Source organism: Macrosteles quadrilineatus, unplaced genomic scaffold, assembly GCF_028750875.1.
Source record: "Macrosteles quadrilineatus isolate MER2022 unplaced genomic scaffold, UCM_ALF_1.0 Scaffold_2__2_contigs__length_208266976, whole genome shotgun sequence".
NCBI lineage: Eukaryota > Metazoa > Arthropoda > Insecta > Hemiptera > Cicadellidae > Macrosteles > Macrosteles quadrilineatus.
In genome coordinates this window covers 154,979,889-155,007,588 of record NW_026542595.1, presented here as the reverse complement: position 1 = coordinate 155,007,588, position 27,700 = coordinate 154,979,889, and the positions used below count along the sequence as shown (strand labels likewise).

The window sequence follows — 27,700 nt, the reverse complement described above, 5'->3', positions numbered from 1 at the left end:
ATTTGAAGAGATATTAGCTCTCTTAATAATAATCCCTGTTAATTTCTACCCGTAACCTATTTTGTAATATATTATGTTGTTTGCCAGATTACAAAATACAAACAATCTTTTTATACTGCATAACTTTCAAAAAACAAAAATTCAGTGAGATACGTAACATTTTTTGGACGCCATTCATCTAGATTTACTTCATTTAAATTAAATATTTTACAAAAATAACTTTCATATCAAAACTTTACCAATTGTAGATAATTGTAGAAAACACTATACGTACCAAAAACAATTGACAACACCTAAGCGAATTGGAGCTAACGTAAACTTCTAAAATAAAGCTATGTATTTTTTGTTTTCAAAATATTTAGGTTATCTTGTAATAGAATATGTTTTCATTGTGAATGTTGATAACTCAAATCAAACATTAACAATCAAATGAAAGTGACCATAATTTAAAATGTAGGTTAAAATCGTCATTTAATCACAAACCAAACCAAAACAACTTTTTGCTAATTCAAAATCTGTGCAAGAAAATGTTTGCTATGGATTGATACTGCAACTACAAGTTTTCAACTTGCTCCGCAAGATTTACTTCCTTGCTTTGTTGCAAAATTGGTTTTCGCAAAGTTTTAAACTGGCTACGTCATTCAAAACTACTTCAATGGATGATAGAGTCGATTGTGCAGCTTGTGTTGCAAGAGAGTTCGTATTGATTTATGAAAATATTATATATTGATATTCTTCTTTGGATGTCAGTGCAAGAGTGCAATAAAATATCCCTGTAGTAAAGAGAGAGTTATTTCTTTCTTCACCAGGTCCCAACGATGTTACATAGCAAAAATTGGTGGTTGGTGAGATTTGAACCCGGTTTCTTTGGCACACAAAGGACATTCTCACTAAAATAAAGGGTATATATTTTATTTACTTGAACTCTAACCATAGTACGGTGTTAAATATTGTTGTTCTATCAGTTGTACACGTATCGTTGACTAACCCCTAGTAGCCCAGTCAATGAATGTTTTTTATCGCAACTAAATGGTGGAAGGCTGGATTTTTTATATGTGATAGAACCACATGAGAGGTGTATTTTCCCAAAAGTCCCCACTTCTACCCCTTGAGCTTTCCCCCCCACCCCCCTCCAAACATAAAAATTGCAGTGATTTACTTAATTGATCATAATTCGAATGTTATGTAAGCTATCGAGCTGCAATTTGTTTTATTTTATTTCTGATTAGTTGTCCTACAACCTTTGTGTTTATAACATTTTTCTAAAACCAATACTTAGGGAGATATAGAATTTAAACTTCGTTAAAAGCTTTGTTTCAGAGTGCAAAATCTTGTTTTTCTCTATGTATACTTTTAAATATAAATAATACGCAAATATGGTTCAAACAAAAGTTTTAGTACGTTTTTCAAGGTTTACAAATATATTATTTGTTAGTCATCTAGGTGACCGGGTGAAGAGCTGAGCGTCGGCAAAGTGAGCGCGTGCGCGCTAGTTGAACACCTCTGCGCTGCGTCATCGCATCTAGCCCAGCCAATAAACGCACCAACTGCCTTTTTTCGTCGCTAAATAGTGGAAAGCTGAGTTTGTTATATGTGATGGAACCACTTAAGACGTGTATATTCTAAAAGTTCCCGATTCTCCCCCCCCCAACCCCCCCCCCCCCAAAACCACCTCATAACCTGGAAATTACAGTCGCTCACTGTACTGGATATAATTCAAATTCTACGCATGCCATCGTAGTGAAATTTGGTTTGTATTTTTTATAATTAGTTTATCTACAATTGTTGTACTAAAGATTTTCTTATAAAACTATATCCACAGAGATATAACATTTAAACTTTTTTACAATGTTTATGTTTAAGAGTACACAATTTTGTTTTACCCTCTATATATTTTTTCCCAAATAAAATACGCAAAATGTTTCAAACAAAAACTTTAGTATGTTTCTTAAGGTTTATAAATATATATTTGATTAGTCATATGAAAAAAACTGATGTAGTGTGTGGGGCGTCGGCATTGTCGGCAAAGACACCGGGTGCAGGCTTCCGCGCAGCGCAGCACCGCCCGTCGATGCGTCGCGTCATAGGCTGGTTTTATGCACCGCGACAGTCGCGAGTCGCGAGTCGCGCCACGTCTTGCGGCTGACAAAAATGTCACGCGACAGCGACACTTTTTTGTCGCGTAAACTCACATCCCGTGGTGGGGGAATTAAAGAAATCAGTCTGTTCTCAATCCAATGTTGTGTGTTGTGTTTTGATGTAGAAGTGATTATTAAGTTGTTTAAATATAGACCCTGTAGTGTTGTACACGTTAATGACAAAACCCCAGTTATTTAAACAACACATACAATTTACAGTTGGAATTGGGTCAACCCTCTTAAAAATGTCATTACACAATATAATGATGTAATTTATATTACAAATAAAGAGTAAAGAACTCATTTATATACTAATTATTAACATTAATCAATATAAGTATATGGAGAATATACCACGTGGAGTATGAAAAATACTACTGTCGCGCCGCGACTGTCGCGGTGCATAAACGTGCCCATTTGATCCAATAGAACTTGAACCGCGCGCGACACATTTTTTGAAGCTGCGATTCTAAAACCTGTCGCGGGTATTTAGAGTCGCTCCGCGGCAGTTTGTCGCTGTCGCGGTGCATAAATGCTCCCATTTAACTCAATAGAACTTGAGTCGCGCCGCGACACGCGACACGCGACTGTCGCGGTGCATAAAACCGGCCATAGGCAACGACATCGCTTAAGGTCTCAAAGGTTTTATACAAATGCTATGGCCTTGTACTTTTTAGTTTACTACCAAAACAATCTGTATCCAAGCTTAACCGTTAACAGTAAAAACAATTATTATTTAGATGGAACCCAATAATTTTTTTATAACCAGTTTTGGTTCAGGTAAATTAATCTCTACCTACTTACTTGTTATACTTGCAATACTTTTAATACTTGATTTCTTCATATTTGACCAACGAAAGTTTGATAGATTGAGGTATATAACACTAGGCCTTTATAAACACTTTAAAAATCACTATAAACATACTCTTTGCTCTTCCTTACGTTACAATGTGCTTTCCATTATCTACCACCAATGGGACTCGCTTTGTTCCCCGCAAGATTTTTACTAACTGCGCCTCGCGGTCAGTAAAGATCTAAATAGTAAACTGAAAAAAATACTAATTAGATGAAACCTAATCATTTGTACATTTCTTAAACTTATTGTTGGTTTTAACTCGTTTATCATTTAAAATAATAATTTATTTAATTATTTCTGTCAATGGCTAAACCTATTGCCAATAATATACATGGATACATATATTACATTACATAAAGCTGGGTAAGAAACATACTGAACCCAATGATGAGATGATCCAATTCGCCTATGGGTCTGAGGATGATTGGAGTGTCGAATCGAAATCGACGACCACTTACCATCTTTTATGTATATTTACAGTATTGTCAGTAACATTATAAGTGTAAATTAATGTTTTAAGTGTTAGACTATTAGACGTATTTTCTTTTATTTACTTTCCAATTAATTAATGTAATAAGGCATATATCCAAAATTTATAAATAAGTAAGTAAAAAACTATTTGTGTCCCCATACATGCAGGCAGACTATTTACGGGATACATACAGGCAGATTATTCAAATTTCTTAACATATTGTGTAGATGTGTCAATCAAATTGAGGGTTTTTTTATTAAAAATTGGCAGCAATGTATTACGAATCTGCTTTACGGCACTAATACGTGGTCCAGATCAATCATTTTTAGAGACTCTATACTGTGAATCTTGGTGAGGATCTGTTCTCTAATATTTTATTGTTTTCATGTTATCTAAAAAATTAGTCAGCATAATAGTTCTTTATTGGTTTTTGGTAGACATTTTGCAAACGTTTAACATCGCTAATAAAGATGAAGGCGCTTATTAAGTGTTTTAAAATAAAAAAGTTAGTTTTAACATTGACTGGTTTTAATTTGTGTTCCTTACCATGATTAAAAATGGCTTATAAATACTACCGACAGTTTTCTACGTTGTTCGTGATATTATTTAAACACAGGCTTACAACTCATGGCAGAGCAGCAATATTTTATTTGCTAGCGGGAAGCGTGAAGAGAGAGACATATCAACGATAGGACGCAGTTTGTATCAAGGATTAGTGAGTCGACAAAAAATTTTTACTGACCGTGAGGTGATTCATTTAGTCACGGTTTAGCTTGGAAACAGATTGTTTTGGTAGTAATGTAGGCTACAAATTAGGAAGTCTTAGGATTTATATAAAACAGTTGAGAACTTAGCGGTGCCGGTCCTTATTAGGCTATGTATCGACGGGCGGGGCTGCGCGGATGCTGATAACTAATCAAATATATATTTATAAACCTTAAGAAACATACTAAAATTTTTGTTTGTAACATTTTGCGTATTTTATTTGGAAAAAAATATATATAGGGTAAAACAAAATTGTGTACTCATAAACATAAACATTATAAAAACAATTTTAAACGTTATATCTCTTTGGATATAGTTTTATAAGAAAATATTTAGTACAACAGTTGTAGATAAACTAATTATAAATAATACTAAACCAAATTTCACTACATGACATGCGTAGAATTTGAATTATATCCAGTAAAGTTAACAACTGATATTTCCAGGTTTGGAGGTGGTTGGAGGGGGTGGGGGGGAGATTCAGAAACTTTTTGCAAAATACACGTCTTAAGTGGTTCTATCACATATAACAAACTCAGCTTTCCACTATTTAGCGACGAAAAAAGGCAGTTGGTGCGTTTATTGGCTGGGCTAGATGCGATGACGCAGCGCAGAGGTGTTCAACTAGCGCGCAAGCGCTCACTTTGCCGACGCTCAGCTCTTCACCCGGTCACCTAGATGACTAACAAATAATATATTTGTAAACCTTGAAAAACGTACTAAAACTTTTGTTTGAACCATATTTGCGTATTATTTATATTTAAAAGTATACATAGAGAAAAACAAGATTTTGCACTCTGAAACAAAGCTTTTAACGAAGTTTAAATTCTATATCTCCCTAAGTATTGGTTTTAGAAAAATGTTATAAACACAAAGGTTGTAGGACAACTAATCAGAAATAAAATAAAACAAATTGCAGCTCGATAGCTTACATAACATTCGAATTATGATCAATTAAGTAAATCACTGCAATTTTTATGTTTGGAGGGGGGTGGGGGGGAAAGCTCAAGGGGTAGAAGTGGGGACTTTTGGGAAAATACACCTCTCATGTGGTTCTATCACATATAAAAAATCCAGCTTTCCACCATTTAGTTGCGATAAAAAACATTCATTGACTGGGCTACTAGGGGTTAGTCAACGATACGTGTACAACTGATAGAACAACAATATTTAACACCGTACTATGGTTAGAGTTCAAGTAAATAAAATATATACCCTTTATTTTAGTGAGAATGTCCTTTGTGTGCCAAAGAAACCGGGTTCAAATCTCACCAACCACCAATTTTTGCTATGTAACATCGTTGGGACCTGGTGAAGAAAGAAATAACTCTCTCTTTACTACAGGGATATTTTATTGCACTCTTGCACTGACATCCAAAGAAGAATATCAATATATAATATTTTCATAAATCAATACGAACTCTCTTGCAACACAAGCTGCACAATCGACTCTATCATCCATTGAAGTAGTTTTGAATGACGTAGCCAGTTTAAAACTTTGCGAAAACCAATTTTGCAACAAAGCAAGGAAGTAAATCTTGCGGAGCAAGTTGAAAACTTGTAGTTGCAGTATCAATCCATAGCAAACATTTTCTTGCACAGATTTTGAATTAGCAAAAAGTTGTTTTGGTTTGGTTTGTGATTAAATGACGATTTTAACCTACATTTTAAATTATGGTCACTTTCATTTGATTGTTAATGTTTGATTTGAGTTATCAACATTCACAATGAAAACATATTCTATTACAAGATAACCTAAATATTTTGAAAACAAAAAATACATAGCTTTATTTTAGAAGTTTACGTTAGCTCCAATTCGCTTAGGTGTTGTCAATTGTTTTTGGTACGTATAGTGTTTTCTACAATTATCTACAATTGGTAAAGTTTTGATATGAAAGTTATTTTTGTAAAATATTTAATTTAAATGAAGTAAATCTAGATGAATGGCGTCCAAAAAATGTTACGTATCTCACTGAATTTTTGTTTTTTGAAAGTTATGCAGTATAAAAAGATTGTTTGTATTTTGTAATCTGGCAAACAACATAATATATTACAAAATAGGTTACGGGTAGAAATTAACAGGGATTATTATTAAGAGAGCTAATATCTCTTCAAATGGCTCAATAATGCAGTTTTATGATTATTTTATGATCTACATTGCTAATGACTCACGTTCTGTTCTAACTACTAACAAAATATGACGTAATTATAGAGTTAAATTGGATTTGCATTGTTATTTCACAATTCACAGGTTTAAAGTAAATTCTCATGCACATGTCCTTTAAAGTTTCCATTTAAATAATAGTTGTGTAGCTGTTAACTCCAATTTTTCTTTTTAAAACTATAATTTATTAAATTAGAAAACTTTCCGAATAAGTTTCGTTGTATCTGACCGGAAATAAATAGATGATAAAACGACTGGTGGTGACGTTTATGTACTACGTAAATAAAGATTTTGGATATTATTATAGTTCTCGATTATACAATTAATTGATACTATTGAACAATATCCTATATGCTGTGTTATACTGCAAATAGGTTTTTTACATTTAGAAGGTACAAAATATAATTACAAACAAAGAATCCGACTTCTGTTAACTACGTTTTACTAAATGACATTATTTTCAATCGTCTAAACATGAATAAAGGTAAATTAAAGTAAATTAAACTCAACGTAGCCTTTAATTAATTAACTTGAGTTGAAAAAGTTTAATTACTTTTAAACTGGAAGACCTAAATAGACTGTTGAAATGTTTACTGCTTATACAATATTAACAATATTATACAATATACAGTATTAACTATAATAAGCAGACAAAGTTAAATAAATAAAATATCCTCGGGGGTAAAAACAAATTGTATAACTTTAGTGATTCCTTTATCAATAGGAGCTCTGAAATATGAACCACAAATTCATAGGTTATTTATAGCTAATACTATAATAGTAAATGTTAAACTGTTACAATGTGCAAGCAATATCCAATGTGTGTGCAAGAGATCACATACGTTGTTTTTGCCTGTGCGCAGTAAGAGGTCCCTCTTTGGCTGGATAACAGTTAATAGTTAAAGAACAGAATATCATTACTAGAGTAATTGTCTGCACATTGAAAACTAAACAATAGAGATGCATGAGTGTATTTTTATAACAAATAATCAACATATAAATAATGCCTTGGTTACTAGACTAAAATAATAATAACACTCCGTTTTGTAAAGTAGTTACACATCAAAGTTATTTAACAACCTGAAAACTTCAATCAACAGAAATCCACATAAAAATCTGGGCTTTTAACGTAGTGGGAGGATTAAAATTGAATTTTCCTCAATCAGTTTTGATATAAGAGAACCATTTATCTAAAATGTAATACAATGCACTAACTCAGTGGTGTTTGTATTTCTGAGCTCGATAACAAACATAACCGATCTTGCCAGACAAATTACATTTATGAGAAGGTTTGTTTGAAAGGAAACTTTCTAAATTAACTTTCAAAATTGTTCGGCAAAAAATGTACAGAAAATTAACTATGAGACTGCAAAAGTAAAAAAATAATATTCAATTAATTAACCTAATACCTCCTTGAAATCTTTGATACAAAATTATGCAAAACAAAGCGGGAATTTGTAATCAGAAATGAGGGCTTTACATATTATGATACGTAACAAAGAAATTAGACTACATTCCTAGATGCAGTTCAGTTTCTTATTTTGTAATAGGTTACTTAAATATACAATTAAACATTTTATAACTATAGTTTTTAACCCATGTTACTCGTATTTTTCACATGTATTCAGTTTTAGATGGTTCAATCAGATTCAAGAATTGTTAAATCCTAACAACTCTGCTTTCAAAGGGCTACATTACTATGTTGATTGAACTATTTGACAATGTTTGAACCAATTTAGTGATAGATTAAACTGAGAGTTGTAAACCAATTCATTGCTATATAGTGTATTTAGCAGTATGCATAGGCAGTATGTCTATTAAATGTTTATTTGCATGGCACCCATTGATTCTGTAATTTTTAATTTGCATGGATTCGCCAGAGTTCTTTCATTAATTGTTTAAATTACGATTTTCTTAAGCAATGTTTAGTATGATATCAGTTCATGGCATAAATTAGCATTGAAATTACTAGAATAATCATCCTGTTTTCTTCTCTGTAATAAAAAAAAAAAAAAAAATAGGTAGCCATAATCCACGCGTTAGTTGTTCTATATTCTAATACTTGATGTGAGCATTTAAGTAAATAAAAGTCAACTATATCCTGTTATTTCAAAAAGAAATCGATATATTTATCTATATATTTTTATTTGATGGTAACAACCATTTACAATAATTTGTTAAATTAATAAATGTTGTAATTAGTAATAAATAATAAATAGTGTAATGCACGTTTTCGTCGTTGTATGCTATCTAACCTAATCATTGAATTAAATAACTTATTCAGTTTCGCTCAAGATTTGGATATAATTTGACACCATAAATAGTGCATACTATTTATTTATACTATGTATTTATAGTCATAAAACAAATATACTTTATTTAGGAATAATAAAAGCAATCTGTTAAACATCAGTTTGTTGTTTGATGAAATAAACACCAGGAATGTATTTCAAAATTTTGCTCAGTAACCAAATGTTCAGCCTTATTATTTTTGGTCAAAAATTTATTTTCCCGTATTTAGTATCTATATAAAACAACAATTACATTTTGTTTCCTGACGCAAATATTCTTACCAAGTACGTGATTATCTTGATAGCGTGTTTCCAATCTCTGCGATTTGTCAAACTCGGCTAACGACATAAGTCAACACGCTTGAACTGACATAAATCACTTGGCAAGGGCTTACACTTTACACAAGCTTAAATCATAGTCAACTCAATAATTGTTAATGAGTTATACATTTAATATTGAACATCATTTTATATGACAGGAGTTTGATCTTACAGGTGTTTTCAAATTATTAAGGTGTTAAACACAATTTAAATTTACAATGGCTAGATTATGATTACGTCTAAGTGGTTCCATCACATATAACAAACTCAGCTTTCCACTATTTAGCGACGAAAAAAGGCAGTTGGTGCGTTTATTGGCTGGGCTAGATGCGATGACGCAGCGCAGAGGTGTTCAACTAGCGCGCACGCGCTCACTTTGCCGACGCTCAGCTCTTCACCCGGTCACCTAGATGACTAACCAATAATATATTTGTAAACCTTGAAAAACGTACTAAGACTTTTGTTTGAACCATATTTGCGTATTATTTATATTTAAAAGTATACATAGAGAAAAACAAGATTTTGCACTCTGAAACAAAGCTTTTACCGAAGTTTAAATTCTATATCTCCCTAAGTATTGGTTTTAGAAAAATGTTTTGAATACAAAAGTTGTAGGAAAACTAATCAAAAATAAAATAAAACAAATTGCAGCTCGATAGCTTACATAACATTCGAATTATGATCAATTAAGTAAATCACTGCAATTTCTATGTTTGGAGGGGGGTGGGGGGGAAAGCTCAAGGGGTAGAAGTGGGGACTTTTGGGAAAATACACCTCTTATGTGGTTCTATCACATATAAAAAATCCAGCTTTCCACCATTTAGTTGCGAAAAAGGCTGTTTTATTGCATTCATTGACTGGGCTATAGTGATCTGTTCAGTATGGATTATCCAGTATTTTAACTAGCTATAGTACATTTTAGTATGTACAATTATGGTTTGGATTACGTTTAATATATTGATCTATACATATGATGGAAAAGAGGGTTGGATACAATTTTTTACATTGCTTAATATTTAAGAACGTTTTAGTGCTGACTAAGCTACACCACATTTATTTGCATGAGAAACAAACTCATATCAAATGGTTAGTGTAAACCATTTTCTCCATGGTGCTCAGAGATTCATTGAAACTGCTGAATGGGATTAAATACTATTAATTGTTCATTGAGTCACAAACTCTTCTCATGTGTCGATTTGGTTATTAAATGTACGTGCTACAAAATCCGAATTAGAATGCAAGGTCTGGAATCCTTTGTTTAAAACATTTCAGTGGTTCGCAACAAAAGATCGTGAGGGGTGTTCAAGTTTGTGGTCGGAAAGAGAAAGGGATGTAAAACCACAATAAAGAGAAATATTCCTCACTTCACGTTTACTGTCCTTCACTTGGGTGGACAAGGAGTGGTAAACAAAACAGTAAAATACATTTTAATTATTTCTGTAGGCTTAAGATTCTATGTGTTATTGTTCCATAAATTATTGCAATTATTGTAAATGATAATTTTTTTATTGATATTATTTTTTATTTCAAAGTTGTATTTAATCAATTTAGGGGACGTTTAAGCGTGTTACGGCTATTATTATGCTCCCAACTTTATTCTGATTGTATTTTGTTTATATTTTGAGTGTAAGTAGATGCCCAGGTTTATGGCAATTATACGGCCATAACACTAGTCAATTCTGAAGGTTTGTTTGTATATTAAGTAGGTATAGTGCCTAGTGTTAAAGGTACAATAAATTGTGCTACTTAGTATTGAATCTAACACATTTTTTAAAATATGTCCATAGTGAACTAATTGTATACAGACAGTTAATTTTAATAAACAGTACTTCATTAAAACTATCTTAGGTTAACTGATTAACATTATGCAGACGCTTAGTGCTATGACTGTTATACATTTTACTACGCAGTATTTACTTCTGATTGGCGTGTGTTTATTTATTAAGTGTGTACAGTGACCTGGCGTTCGTGTGTTTTATCGTGACAATTTGTCAACTGAGCGTAACAGGAAAGTCAACACGCTTGAAGTCATTATACTCCGGTTATTATGCTTATTTAGCAACCGCTTAAAAATATAATTAAACTCATTGACACAGTTTTGGATTGCTACCAGAACTCAATAAAATCTCTATACATAATAATACAAACATGAATTGTTTAAAGCTGCAAGCATAGCAGCACTTTGAAAAATTCAAGTAGGTCTAACAAAAGGTTGTTTTATAATATTTGGTGGTCCCTGGCGACTTTTATTACTTCCATCTCTCTAAACTAGTGTGATGGAATGCATCGGAAGTAGTGCAAATTATCTACAAAATTTATGCAAAACACAGTTAGAAATTATTTTAGAACTGTGATTTGAATAAATCCAACTTAAAAATAACAAAACTTATTTGTTGTTAATTGATTAAAAATTGGTAAAAGTGATTAAAACGAATTTTGTTTAGTTAATTGAGGTTTTAATTAATTTTTCGAAGTAGACAATTGAAATTACTTTTGTGTTTGTGCATATTTTGAACCTAATTAGGGTTTTAATTTCAAGCAATAAGGAAAGTCTTCTACTGAAGTAAATTATCATTTCTAACTGTTTTTTCTAGCCAAAAGTTGCTAAATTGTATTTTAAATATTTCCCTTCAGTATTACATTTAAAATAATCTTACTAATATTATAAATGTGAAAGTTTGTGTGTTTGTTTGTTTATTTGTTTGTTTGTTTGTTTGAAGTTCAATCACGCTTTAACTACTGGTCAAATTGGGCTGAAATTTTTAATGATGTATTAATTATTCATTCCCATTTCCCGATTAACATATAGACATATTCTTATCTCAAAAATCCTTTAGGGCTCCGCCCCAGTGGCTCCGGGGTTTCCCATCTCTCTATAACCTTATGAGTATTCATATTTATAAGGGAGAAAAGGATTTTGTCAGCTGTTTCAATTACACAATTTGTTCTATGATATTTAATATTATTAAAAGTTATAAGGTTCACCGACAGGGTGCAGCACTATTATTTGGTTTTTCATTCATGATAACATAGCTAATTTGAACCAAGCCGCAACAAAAGGCTGTGATGCACAATGAGAACTGTTACAGTAGGATTTTTACAGTTGAGTTTATGTTTTTAATTTATAAATAATTTTTTTAAATATTGTTCGGGTATTTGATAATTTTATTTTTTATTTTTTAGGTGTAGTGGTAGAACATTATTGCTATGGTATATTTGTTATACTATAGCTTCCGTAAATTAAAAGAACCAAATTTTCTCAAACCGTGTCCTCTTCCATTGCAAACATAAAGCATTTATGAGTATAACTGCGATTAGCATTTTATACTTTTATACGCAAACCCCGTACGAAGGACGGGTATTCTGCTAGTTATTTATATTGTTATCTTGAATTTCTATAATGGTACAATAAATAAATTTGTCTATTTCTGTCCAGTAAGTAAAAGTAACTTATTATTAAAATCTCGAATCCTTATCGATCTGGACTGACTATGCACATGACTGTACATGGTAACTGATACTTACTACTCTCTATAAACATACATACGTACAATATGTACATACATACATACACAAAACAATATATGACCTTGAAGTTGCATTCAATACCATATTGTCAAACCTTTTTATACGTTTTTAAGTTCATCACACTTCTATCTGATATACAGACTAAAATAAAATAAAAAACTTAATGTTGGATGAATTTATGCATAGTCAAGTTACTTCATAATTTTAACTCAAACAATTTCAACAAACAACGAGGAAAATATACATTTGAAGCCTTCTAAAACCAAATGCCACCTACTAGGAGGTCGGTGCTTTGTTAGTTTGTTACACTAAAGGAAAAAGCAGATCCAATTTGGGTCGAAGTGATCGTTTACACCACTTTCCTTAACGATTGTGTTACTTTTGTCTTCAAACGGTCGTACTCATGTTTAATTGAAGAAGTAAGTCCTGCTGTACAGTAAACATTATGTGTTACAAATACTTTTTAATATAATCTGTAATAAAAAACATTTTGAAAACTAAATACTTTTTTTAAATATTTGTTTTGCACTTAAGGTAAATACAACTTATTTATAACCTTCGTCTATTGTTGAAGTGTTAATTATGGACATACATGAGTTTCGGAATAAAAAACGAGTTTTATTTAACAATAAAATTGTTTACTATTTCAAACTGATAGGATCATCTCATTGCAAACTAGAACATTAATGATGGCCCCATCAACTATAATAGTAGACTTCATTAGAATAACTTCAATGAAAATATTACAGTTACACATCAAAATATGCGTTATTTCTACTTTAGTATCCAACGGTACAGATTAAAAACTCTATGTTGGTTTGAACTATAACAGATTTGACTTTTGGAAATCGAGAAACACTGGTATACATTTTAGGATCAAATAAAAACCACACAAAAAATGTATATAAAATATGTATCCGCAAGCCTAATAGTTTTGTTATAATTTTTTTTTTATGAAATACCGTATTTTATCAACCATAAAAAAGACAATCTTTGATTATTATAAACCTAATCATTAGCTTTCAATAGGCTTACTACAATTTATCGAGACTAATGTTATGTAAGGATGGTACTACAGTTTTAAAAAATATGGATCGTTCTTTTTTAAATTTATTTTCGTTTTAACTTAAGTTTAAAGAAAGTGGTGGTAATGTTCCGGCACTTATAGCCAACAACATTAGCAAGCTCACAATGAAATGGCTTAACGGCTTAAGTTCAACACCTCTTGCGTATTCCAATTTATAGCAGAAACATTCTTTTTATACAAGAGTTTGGATTTGCCCAAATGTAAAAGATTTTTTCTACAAAACAGCTAAAACTGTATTCCGTATATCTATATTTTGTTGCTTTATGATTACAGTTTCAGTTCTCATAATTTGATTGGCCACATGAAAGTAAAGTAAACTTCAATAGCCAGTACAATATAGCACAATGACAGATTTTATATAACTTTTGAACACACGAGGTTCTTAAGAACTTGTTACACAGGTACTTCAGAATATCTGTAAAAAACATAAAAGATACAACACCATTTTTACCAAACATACCGAAAGTGATACTATTTTCATGCTGTAAAAAAATGCTCGTAGCTATGATTTTTACTGTATAATTCTTTTGATGCAGCTGGATGTATTTTCCACAAAATGAACATATTAAGGATCGAATACAAAATGACAATGTCATTGACCTTACATTAATTTATTCTTTAGTTTATGAAAATTACTAATGATGAATCTCTATCATTAGTTCATATAATCTGATAAATTTACTATGATTTATCATTCCAGACTCTGAGCTATCACTCAAATAGTTTTAGTTCTTTTAGACGTGTTTAACAAAGTAGTTAGGCAACTGAAATAAGTTGTTGGGAATGAATAGTTTCCTCTAAGATAAATAAACCCATAACTGATGGGGAAGTTTGTTGGAGCGGTGGTTTAGTTGCTTAGAATCTTTAGTCAGCAAGACTTATGTGAACCGATAAATAATTCACAAGTTTTAATTATCTTCTATGGTAGTAATGACTGTTCAGTGGTTTTACTCGGTGGGACAATAATGTGGGGTACTTAGTCTCTAAAGGCTTAAAACAGGACAATTTCGTCCAAAGGTCCTCATTTGATAAACCCTATACAATGGCACTTCAATCCTAGGTAATAATTGAGGATATAAGACCGAAATCGTCGTTGTAGATTTATAATTAAATTATGATAGTAAAAAAGACATACTAATTAATGTACTTGTTTGTTTGGATAACTATTTTATCCTACCTTCCTTAGGTGCACAGTCTGAATCACGCTATTCATGAAAGGTACAACTTTGCACGGAAGTTCCTGAGTCCTGATTAACAACATTATACACGAGAAATGTATTCAGAGAAGCAAATATATCTACCTGCTGGCTTACATATTCCACAAATAAACGTCATTTTGTTAGAAAATAATAAGTGTTAGCTTGGTAAGTAGTTTTGACTTTTGATAAAAATACAAGCTTACCAACGCTAACATTACAAACTAACGGTATAATTCTGACTTATTTATTATGAACATACTATACGTATTTACAGACTATTAGCATACTATCTCATTTGTCTACATAATTGTCCACTTATAAAATGTAAGGCATTGTAAACTTATGAAACATTAAGGTATAAAATTAGTGAAATGGGAGTTTCACTTTCATTTAAAAAATGGAACCTCATGCTGAATCACACCCCTAACAATCAATGGACGTGCTGACGCATGTCGTCCCTGCATTAGGAGGATCATTAATTTCGTCAGCGTTTGCTGCTTCCATTATTTTACAATAACAAAAAAACTGTTTTTGTGATTTTCATAGAGAAGTAAGGATGTGTTGGTGTCATTGTAAAAACTATGTGGTGGACTGTTATAGGCATGGACAAAAGAATAAATAGTTAAAATAAATAAAAATATGTTGAAACTAAGCTCCTTAGCTTGTGATGCGGTTAGCTTCAGTGGAGTGCTGGGATGTTTCCAGGGGTCTGAAGTCGGTCGTAAAGTGGAAAAAAAAGGAATAGATAGCTCAGATCGATGTGGTTATCCCAATGGGATCGTACAGTTCTAGTATAAACTATTTATCAGTTTATGATACGTTCATCATCGCCATCTAAGAGTTGCTCGGATTTCTCTAGCGGGAGAGGGTACTGCTCGGATTTCTCTAGCAGGACGGGGTACTGCTCGGATTTCTCTAGCAGGAGAGGGTACTGCTCGGATTTCTCTAGCAGGACTGGGTACTGCTCGGATTTCTCTAGCAGGACTAGATACAGCTCGGATTTCTCTAGCAGGAAAAGGTAGGGCTCGGATTTCTCTAGCAGGAGTGGGACTGCTCGGATTTCTCTCGCAGGACTGGGTACTGCTCGGATATCTCTAGCGGGACTGGGTACTGCTTGGATTTCTCTAGCAGGAGAGGGTTTTGCTCGGATTGCTCTAGCAGGATTGGGTACTGCTCGGATTTCTCTAGCAGGACTGGGCACAGCTCGGATTTCTCTAGTAGGAAAAGGTAGGGCTCGGATTTCTCTAGCAGGAGCGGGACTGCTCGGATTTCTCTAGCAGGAAAAGTTAGGGCTCGGATTTCTCTAGCGGGAGCGGGTACTGCTTGGATTTCTCTAGCAGGACTGGGTACTGCTTGGATTTCTCTAGCAGGAGTGGGTACTGCTTGGATTTCTCTAGCAGGAGTGGGTACTGCTTGGATTTCTCTAGCAGGACTGGGTACTGCTCGGATTTCTCTAGCAGGACGGGGTACTGCTAATATTCACCGGACCTTGTATAGTAGGTGATTCGTCGGGTAGTGGGAGCGAGGACCTTCTCGTTCCGATGCCCGTGATCGACTGACTCGTGGGCTCTTCTGTGCCTCCTTATATAGGTTCCGCTCTACTCCTGGCCCACTGTACTCTTGTTCCACTGTACTCTTGTTCCGCTGTACCCTTGATCCGCTGGACTCTATATCCGCTGGATTCGTTATCCGCTGGACTCTTGGTCTATTGTAATCCTGATGGGGCACACTTTGTGGTGAGGGACCTCACAAGCTCTAGAACAAACTACCTATTAACAAGGTCCACTCAACACCAGCATGATATTAAAGCAAGCTAAGATATTAAGTCACTTTTTTGTTAGTCTGTGATATTGGAGATTTAAGACTATATTAAGTAATTAGTTATTCTATCACTATAGCTTAAAATAAATTGAATATCTAAATGTTTCGACGTTAAGTCCTCCGTACTACACTTCCGGAGTTGTTTCATCGTGGTGTCTCGCAGCTTTTTTTGTTGTGAGCTTGTAAACTATTGAACTTTACTGACGAAATAATCACTTAGTACTGTATGATAGTCTAACTTAATTCCAACAGCATTCAAACATAAGACATGGATTATTTAAAATAGTGACACCTCACCTAGCCTCAAAATCGCACAAACTAAGGAGTAAAGATTTTGATACATGTACCAACATTGAGACGACTGACAGGGGTATGTAAACATATGTTGATTTTTCCGTTACAGACAGAACAATTCACCCTGTTGTGGATCCTGTTCATTGCCATTGTGTTGGGAAACACGTCGGTGTTAGCGGCTCTAGTTCTCACAAAAGCTCGAAAGTCTAGGATGAACTTCTTCATTAAACATCTTGCTTTTGCAGGTAACTCTACTATTTGAATTGACTTGTTATCGACTCGTGGGCATGTTAAATAGTGAGTGATATATAGATTTTATTTAAATGATATCTTAGAATTGTTTGTGTTTTGTAAAAAATGGTCAATACAATTTTAAATAAAGTTGGGTTTCAAAATCTACAAATAGTTAAACTATAGCTTTAAAGGGGGAATAATTCCTTTTATTTACAATGTATTATATTGTTTTTATTTTATGGGATAGATAATTTTGACTTGACTTGACTTGAGCTTCTATCTTAATAGCAGGCCTAGTAAGGGGTACCTGTTTTTTCTTCCAAGATTCGACTCTACTTTGACCATGGAAGCCTAATTTTTAAATTTCTAATTTGTTTTTTTTCAATATGAGTATTTATAAAATTTACAAAGATTTAATACTTTTCAGATTTACTAGTTGGACTGATCAGCGTCCTTACAGACATTATTTGGCACATCACCGTGTCCTGGACCGCTGGTAACTTGGCATGTAAAGTTATACGGTTTTTACAGGTAAATTACAACTTATTTTTAAAAAGATTACCATTTTATTTTTCACCGTATGAAAAAAAAAATTAAACTTGAGCAATAATTAACAATAATAAGTCAAATAACAATAATTTATCAAGTCATCATCCAGTTGATTTTAAACTGTCATTGCTTTTGTGTATGACGTTATTAGAGCGATGCAGCTACCACACTTTGAGTAAGAGCGTGTTTCAGTAAAATGAATATTAACATTAAAAAATGTAAGTTGGGTAGTTTATTTCTTGGAGGTATTAAGAATGTTTTCTAAAACATCCATTACATTCTTCATGACAGTGGATGGTAATCCAACAGAAGTCTCAAATATCTTGAATTGTACTCTAATTCAATTTAATATGTACATTTTTTACTGTGAAATAAAAATAAAAATTATATCAAAAGTCGGGGATGTTACTTCAATACCCATACAAATACATTGAAATTGATTGTACTGGTAAATAAATACATTACAGTACAAATATTTTTAAGTTGATACTTTCTTGGAAATTGGTTAATGTGCCCACATTTGAATTCAACTGACCTCTTTTCCAGGCAGTCGTCACATATTCGTCCACCTACGTGCTGGTGGCGTTGTCAGTGGATAGATACGATGCGATCATCCATCCCATGAACTTTTCTGGAAGTTGTAAGTACATTAAAATGAAATATTAAATTGTTAAGGCTTTTAGTCGAGAGTTGACTCAAATACAGACAAATCCATTCTTGTTATACGTATATGGTCCCATCCCTTTTTCGGCTAGGTCTACTGGATGAATATGTACCTACAGTAAAGTTGGCTCCGGAGCACTTGGCCACATGAAGAACACGTATATCGTACAAATCGTGATTGGTAGGATTAGGACCTGTGTCCCTCGGACGGAAATTAAAAAAACAATTCCCACACTCAAGCCGTGCTAAGCTGTTTTTGATCATTTAACACTTTTTGATTACTTGCATTGATTCTAAAGCTCTGTAGAGTCTATAATGTACATGGAACGGCTAAGAAATGTAGAAAAAATTTATGTTACTTAGATACCTTTACAAGTTTATCCATCATTTGGGGTTTGTTGAAAATTAATATTTTGTTCATAATAATTAGCATTATACCTGGGCCTGGGGTCAATGGGCCTACAAATTTTAAGAAGATTCATTCTAGTGAATTTACCAATTTACTAAATGATTGATCCCTGTCAACATTTTTTATGCAATTCCATTTGTACAAATTCCAAAAATCTAATATCATTTAAATATTCAGAGTCTACGTTTTGAAAAATTTAGATTAATACACTCGATGAAATAGTTTTTTGGCGTAGAGATTTGGTAATTTATTGATTTTCTCGAGTTGTTTTAGAAGTCAAAAAACCTAAACACAAACAGATTTTTTTATTTTCATTAAATAAAGGGATAAACTATTGAAACCATCTGGAATCGCTGTTTGTTTCGTCTAAACTTAAATAGATCATTATACCCATTAAAACATAATTAAAGGGCTAATTAACAGACAAACAATACATTCATAGCACATGCTTTGACCAGCAGAGCGGATTTGACAAAGTGGTTATAAAACCCTATTAAACCGTGGAGAGTCCAAATAGTGTTGAGCAACAACATAACACCAATTTATACCTAATAATTTACATTGGTTTCCTTTGTTCCTACAGCTTTCAACAAGTTATGCTCAAACACTGGAAGTTTATATATAATTTGTATTGTAGAAACTTTTATAGTCGAGTTATAATGTGTTTACTGCTTGTTTCAATGTTTTCACTTTAGCAATTCAATGTGTTGTTTAGTTTAAAATATCGCTAAAATCCAGTAGGTATAACCGTATAACCTAGTTATCACATGTGAATTAATTTGTGTTTGATTTGACTTATAGATTCTCATAAACTATCGAAATAATAAGGAAAAGCTTCAAAATTATAGTTTTATAAACCTTTTAATATGCCTGTATAAAAACAGTAATGCTGTTCATTACGAATAAACATGAACAAATACCACTAGGAAATACTTTTCAATACACTTTATACGATACTGTTATTGTTAATTTTACATTTTAATGAAACGAATATTTCTTGCTGATTGACATAAGTAGACATTTTTTTGGAGTGTCGTAATGTTTAAAACTATGTTTGGTAACAATCAATAAATATCTTGAGTTTTGATACCCTTTTGTTTCTAAAAATTACAATAAGTCAATTAATTCTCTAAACTGGCAATGGCTACAAATTTTTCAGTTAACACATTTTTACAAAAATCTCTGGAAAACACAATGAAAACTCAACTAGACTTTACAAAAAATATATATATTCCTGTTTGTCAAACTCAATTGAAAGAAATACTAGGAAAGTAGGTGTCATTAGATTAATTATTAAATAATTGTACTGAACTCAAGAAAGGTTGTTTATTTCTAATTTAACAAAAACTCAATCAAAATATAAAAACAATAACACAAAACATATGTAGAACAATTACCATATGTTATAAACATATTAACTACTACTGTCATCCCTCCTTCACAAGTCAAATTTATTTGGTGTTCTTCTAATCCTTTCCCCTCGTCTTACAACAGAAGCTGAGTCATTGTTATGTTCTTCTGACCTGGACGATTGACCTTTATTCACATCATGGGAGATTCTGAATGACTTGTCTCTTCTTAGGAACCATGAGTTTCTTCGGTATTCTCGTCCATCACCAGTCTGGATTTTGTACGATCGTGGTTCAGGACCAACTTGAACAATCTTTGCTCTCAGCCAACACTTTGGTTTGAATCTGAAAAGCACTGGTTCATCAAGTTTAAACTGATCAGGCTCCGTCTTCCTCATATCACCGTATATCTTCTCTCGCCTTTTAATTTTTTCTAGCTGTTTTGAAACATTCTTTATGACCATCGGAATAAGGTGGTTGGTCGTAGATGGAAGTAGAGTCTTTGTCCTCCTACTCATCAGCCGCTGAACTGGGGAACCTAGGTTACCTCTTGGTGTGTTACGGTGATGAAGAAGTGCAAGATAAATATCGGACTGTTCTTCTTGACGCTTGACAATTAAGTTTTTCCCTTCTTGGACATACCTCTCCGCCAGCCCATTGGATCTTGGAAAATGAGGAGATGAAATTCTATGATTAAATTTCCATTCGGATACGAATTTAGTGAATTCTATAGAAGCAAAACATTCCTCCATCAGTTCTTAGTTCATCTGGAATACCATGAGTTGCAAAGTACTTTTTTAGGTGTGTAATAACAGCAATGCTACTTTTGTTCCTTAGACTTTCACACTCAAAATATCCTGAGTAACTATCAGCAACTACTAAGAAGTCTTTACCTCCACATTCAAAAACGTCAGCACCGATGAACTGCCATGGCCTCACTGGTACTGTTTCTTGAAGGATCAAATCTTGAGGTTTATCTCGTTGATATTTGCTACATACATTGCACCTTGCTACATATTGTTCAATATCTCTTTCCATATTAATCCAATATACATAGTCACGTGCTGTATTAATTGAACTTTGAACATATTTGTGAGGACGGTGAATATTCTGTAACACTTCAAGTTTCATTTCATCAGGTATAATCAAACGGCTTCCTTTAAACAAAAGACCATCATAGCAACTTAGTTCTTCTCTGAAAGTGAAATATTTTACTAATTCCTTGTCAACAGTGCTTCTTTCTTCGGGCCATCCATTCAAGATTATTTCCTTCAATTTAGAAAGCTCTGTGCATTTTCCAACACTAGTTCTGATTCGAGAAACTGTATCAGAAGACATAGGAATTATCAACTGAATATCAAAGCTGTGAGGTTCATCATCTTGATTGTCATTGTAGCAATCTCTACTCAAGGTGTCAGCCAGATGAAGCTCACAACCCCGCTTGTACACAACTCTTGGTCGATATGGTAAGATTTCCAAACACATTCTTTGGATTCTGGGAGGAGCATCAGACAACGGTTTCTTAAAGATAGCCTCTAAAGGCTTATGATCTGACTCAATTATCAACTCCTTGCATCCCCATACATACTCATGAAACCTTTTGCAAGCAGTCAGTATTGCGAATGTCTCTTTTTCAAGTTGACTGTAGTTCTGTTGTGATTGGGTCAATGCTTTGGAATTATAAGCTACAGGCTGCCCAGATTGTAACATAACAGCACCTACTGCATAACTGCTTGAATCCACAGAGAGAGTCACAGGAGAGTTGGGGTCATAGTAACGAAGCACGGGAGTTCTTTGCAGTTTTTGCTTTAACTTGTTAAATGCTTCTCGTTGTGGCGTATCCCAGAACCAAGCCACATTTTTCTCAGTGAGGACTCTAAGAGGTTGAGTATCAACCGAAACATCTGGTATAAACTTTGACAAGTATGTTATACAACCTAAAAATCTCTGAAGCTCAGACAAACATGTGGGTTCCTTCATTCTTGAAATGGCTGTTACTTTGTCAGGATCAGCTTGTAACCCTTGGTCTGAAACTATATGACCAAGAAATTTCACCAACGGTTTGGCAAATATGCACTTTTCTTTGTTAAGTGTAAGTCCTGATTCACTCAGCTTTGTCATTACTTCATTCGTGATCTTTTGCAAGTCTCTTTCATTGTTACTGTGAATGAGTATATCATCCATTGAACACTCTACATTCTTAATTCCTTTGAGCAAGTCTGACATAATATACTGGAACACTTCAGGGGCCGATACCAAACCAAAGGGCATGCGTAAACAAGAGTAGCGCCCCCAAGGTGTTGAAAAAGTTAGTAGTTTGGATGTTCTCTTCGTAACTTTTATCTGCCAGAATCCTTTTTTACAGTCAAGGATGGTGAATAAAGTAGAACCATTCAATCTAGCTGAGATGTCCTCTAAATGTAGCCAATGGGTAATGTCTACGCTTTACATTTTTGTTAAGATCAGTTGGGTCAATGCATAGACGTATTTTGTCTCTTTGTTGGACTATGACCATAGGAGACACACAAGGAGTAGGCTCACTTACCGGAGTAATAATCTTGTCTTTTACCATTTGGTCTAGTTCTGCTTTCACTGCGTCACGTATTGGATGGGGTATTCGCCTGGGTGGGTGTATTTTGAAACTAGGATTTTCCACAAGATCAATATCATACTCAAAAGACTTTAAACACCCTATTCCATCATATAATCCACTTATAGACTGATCAATTATACCAGCAATCCGTTTTACAAACCCTAGGGTTTCACATGATACTCTTCCTAATATTGATTGATGCCCATTTGGAACTATTACAAACAAGACAGTGTCTTTATGAGACTTTTTGGTTACAACTGGACAAATGGCTTCACCCAAAACTGGCGTTTTTTGGTTGTTAAAAGAAACAAGGCATTTAGTTGCAGAAGGTACAATTTTCAGATTACAACCTAGAGCCAAATCATGGGAAATAACATTGCACTGAGCCCCAGTATCTAATTTAAACTGCACAGTTTTGTTATTTGGCAATTCTAATAATTCTGTCCAATCTTGATTCTTGACTGGTTTAGAGATGCAATCAACATGCAACGGATAATCAGAATCTTCATTCTCTACAACCTCTAAAACATCAGTATTTTTACTCTTACTAGGGAGATTCTTTCGAGTTTTACACATCTTAGCAAAATGACCTTTAGTCAAGCATTGATTGCAAGTTCGATTAAAAGCTGGACATTGGCCTCTAGAGTGTTGTAAACCACAACGTTTACAGTCAAAGACTGAATTTTGTAACGTAGGCCTAGAAAAGGAATCGTCCCTTTTAACGACATTAACATTTGTAGGGCTGTCAGAGGCTATTTCTGCTAGTTGTTTCTTAGCTTGTTCATGTGCCCTACACTTACTAATTGCATCATCTAGGGTAAGCTTATCAGTAGAAAGTAGCTTTTCCTTTAAGCTAGAATCTGATATGCCAATAACTATTCTATCTCTTATCAAACTGTTTTTTAGTTGCTCAAAATTACAAGAATTAGCTTGGTTAACCAATTTTGTAAAAAAATCCTCAAAACTTTGATGGGTTTCTTGTGTAATTTTGTTGAACAAAAATCTCTCAAATACTTCATTAGATTTACCAACAAAAAACTTATCAAATCGTTGAACAACTTCATCTAATTCAATATCTTCATCATCCATGAAACCAAAACTGTTATATATATCTATAACATCTGGGCCTAAACTAGACATAAATGATGCTACCTGTACTGCATTGGATTTCCTATCAAGGCCAGAAGCTGTGTAGTACCAGTTCCACTGTTGCTTCCATTTCTTCCAAGAAGGAGCCATCTGAGTACTTGAAACCACAAGACATTTTGGTGGTTTTACATTATTATCTTTGTCTTCTGTATGGTTTGTATGGATATCATCATCTTCCTTAAAGTCATACCTCTTATTTCTATTCCGTGTGGGTTTCGGCACCATGTCATTAGATTAATTATTAAATAATTGTACTGAACTCAAGAAAGGTTGTTTATTTCTAATTTAACAAAAACTCAATCAAAATATAAAAACAATAACACAAAACATATGTAGAACAATTACCATATGTTATAAACATATTAACTACTACTGTCAGTAGGCACTACCTATCTTTTGCTAGTATTTTAGTTTAAATTGATATATACAATAACAATCCTTATGTGTTAATGCAGGATTTATACATTATTTACAAACCCCTTTATTTATAAACGCCAATTTGCAGGGAGACGAGCTCGTATTCTCGTAGCGTGTTCATGGCTCCTGAGCATCTTGTTTTCATCTCCGATTATCATTCTCTACGAAGAGCGAGTGATTCAAGGTAAACAAGTGTATTTTAGTATAAATTATAATTATATTACTTACTTACTTAATTACTTATATTACTCATTAATTACTTTTAAATATCAATTATCTCACAATACTACATTTGCCAGAAGTGAATAATTAAAAAGAATTTAAACTTTGTTTTTGTTGCCCATTTATGAAGAATATTTTATTATGACTTTATACTTATGTAAATTTGATGATGTTTTGGCCTGTAAACACAGCTATATGATATGATATGTAAATATGATAAATGAAAATCTTTATATGGTCTCAAAAATGGACCGTATTGAATTATTTAATTATTTTTGTATATAAAAAGAATCTTCTCACATAGACGTTTTTACGCTATTGAGCTAAGTATAGAGGAATTTAATAGTAAATAGAGTCCATACAAGTTTTTGATTCGGCATTTATATTCTGATACAATAATACTAATTTCTGATACATAATAACGAAAAATAACAATAATTGTATACAGGAAGTAATTTAAATTTCCCTGGTTCCTACAAAATAACAAAAGAAACATGTTTATCTTAAAAAAATAACTAACGCCGTGTGTATATAATTTTTATAATTTTACGTTCTATAATTTTTTGTGTTAATCTATTGAAATGTATGTATGGTTTATATTGTTAAACTTATATCGTCATGCCATAAGTTATACTGTAAACCCGCAGATCCCTTTGTACTGTACATTCACAATTATGTTTCTTTAAATTTTTTTAGATTATCTTTTGCTTAGCTCATCAATGCATGATAATAATGTTCCCTATTGTATTGGCCATTCCATTAAAAGAATAATGAATAAGCAAATAATACCAGCAAATGTTGTAAATATAATTTTGTCCAGGCTTGGTTTCTAAGAGAAACTTAAAAGCCTATAATCTCAGCTAATTTCCGATAGTTATTTAAGAAGTGTTTTGGCTCGATAAACAAGAAGTTTAAAGCCTCCTGAACCAGGATCTTCCTTAACTACTTTTAGGATAGCCTAAAGTTCATAAAGGTAATTTTTCAGTATAAGATACTGATAGCCTAAGTTAATTTCGGTACACAAATGATTCCTAAGCTTAGAAGGTTACCTACACAAATATTGATGAACCTTGAAATTTCTTCTCCGATAAAGTATCAAAATAAAATAAAATCAAACTCAAATTGTATTTTTTTATAAATACATAAATGACAATAAGTAAAATAATGGTATAGAGGTAACAAGTAGATTTTTATAAATGTGTACATTACACATAATTAAAAATTAAGAAAAACTAAATGTTATTTGTTAATATCCATGTTTTTTTTTAGTTTATTGTTTTATTTTACCTTAACGATACATATTTTTTTAGCACATAGCTTGGTATTTTTATTTGTCAGAGAATCAACAATTAAGTAAGGAGATGGTAATTCGATGTTTATTTGCGTTTTACAAAAGTTTCATTTTAATTTACATTCAAGGAAGAACTTTCAAGACTTAACTTACAAACTTTGTCAATCAGTGAAAAACTATGGTGCTCATTTAACAGGTATTTACAAAACAACTCTTTGACAATATTGACATTAATGTAAATTGTACTTTGAAAGGCTTTCACAGTTTTAATGAACTCTTAATTTAAATGACTGAGTTCCTAAAGCTGCATTTATATCATTTTCTGTGAACATGATTGTAGCCCAGGTAATAACACTAAATATAAAATATAACCAAGAGTTCTAATAATTGGAAATTAAATAATCGATTTCCTAATTTTTATAATAATTAATTATCCAGAAAATTTTCTGATTAGCTGAGTACAGTAATTATATAGTGCTCGTCTTCAAATTTAAAGGTCGCTGGTTCGATTCCAAGCGAAATATTTATGGTTACCATACTGAGCCCAGATACCAATTGGAATTGAGCTACCGATCTATGATGCTATCTAAAAAATACCCCCGCCGCAGCAAACCTGCTGACTAAGCGAATTTCCATTTGTCTGAATTGATTTTCAATTAAATATATTTTAATAACATTAGGTTTAATGAGTACCTGGGTTTGCTGCTACAAGGAAACTAATAAAGTGTGTTTTTTAGTAAAATATTGATAGCTTAGTACAAAAAAATAAATTTGCCAAGTTTGATCAAATTATATCCACAAACAAGCAAACTACAACATTTGACAATATTCTCCATATGAATAACATGGAAATTTTAAATTTACAATTTTTTTAATTTTCTCCGTTACTAATAACCGAACAAAAATACTTTTATATACTAAATTATTTGTTTTTTTAAGCTCTTTAAAAAGGCTTAAAGAGAAATTGGGAAATTTTGTGTTTTGAGGGTCAAAAGTGAGAAAAACCAATTTTTACCCCATAAAACCCCCCGTAAAACCCCGTTCCCATGGTCCGATCATGCTGGTTTGCGAACTCATTCAAGTTTATCTTGCCTTACACCTTTAAACCAAATTTCATCAAAATCGGACAAAAATTACTCAAGTTATCGCGTTCACGGACGTATATATATATATATATATAAATCTATATATATATATATATACATATATAAAAATTTGAACGAATAGTGTTTTTGGCCTCTGGGGACATCAAAATGAAAAAGTAAATCGGTCTCGGGCCTAGGTCTTACCTACGGTAATAGCTACCTCCCTATAGGGAAATTCGCTAAAAGTCTGCGATACATAGCAACAAGACCAGGGTTTGGACCACTCCCTTTCAAAACGTTAAAAATGTCATTGGCGTACACGTCAACAAGTTCAAAAATATATAGCATAGAATGAGCAGAAAAAATATTTCACAACTTCACTGCCTTTTTAAGCATTACATTTCCACTTAAATTGGACTAGATTTTTAAGAAGTAATTGGTTGACGATTGATTGAACAGAAACAGATCGCATCCCTAGGTCCAGGCATATTAATAACTTTACGCATCTTGTTGCATGCTTCTTTTATGAGTTGTTTTAGACAAAGTACATAGTTTGGCTAACCTACCTCATAAAATATTAGTAGACCTGAGGAGACTATGGGACAGGATTGTTTGAGAAAAGTCACGCGACTTCCCCCTCCCCTGGCAAAGCCCCACCCCTTACTGATGATGACACCAGCATGGTTCAGAGGGTACATCCTAGAAGCTGTCCATGTGATTTTGCGCTTTTCCAGCATTGCGGTGCCCGGTGGGAATTTTTTATAAAAAAATGGTGACTGTCACCACTGGGATTCAAATTCTGG

The 27,700-nt window shown here is 32.9% G+C and overlaps 1 protein-coding gene across 3 annotated transcripts in view; it reads left to right on the top strand.

Moving 5' to 3' along the window:
* LOC128986946 (cardioacceleratory peptide receptor-like) overlaps positions 1–27,700 on the top strand; it is a 165,620-nt gene that overhangs the window by 116,682 nt on the left and 21,238 nt on the right. For all 3 annotated transcript variants that reach the window (XM_054407566.1, XM_054407564.1, XM_054407565.1), the window contains exons 3-6: positions 17,046–17,181; positions 17,598–17,701; positions 18,266–18,359; positions 24,388–24,483. In XM_054407566.1, the coding sequence (XP_054263541.1) occupies positions 17,046–17,181; positions 17,598–17,701; positions 18,266–18,359; positions 24,388–24,483 (430 nt within the window). The remainder of the gene's footprint in view (positions 1–17,045; positions 17,182–17,597; positions 17,702–18,265; positions 18,360–24,387; positions 24,484–27,700) is intronic.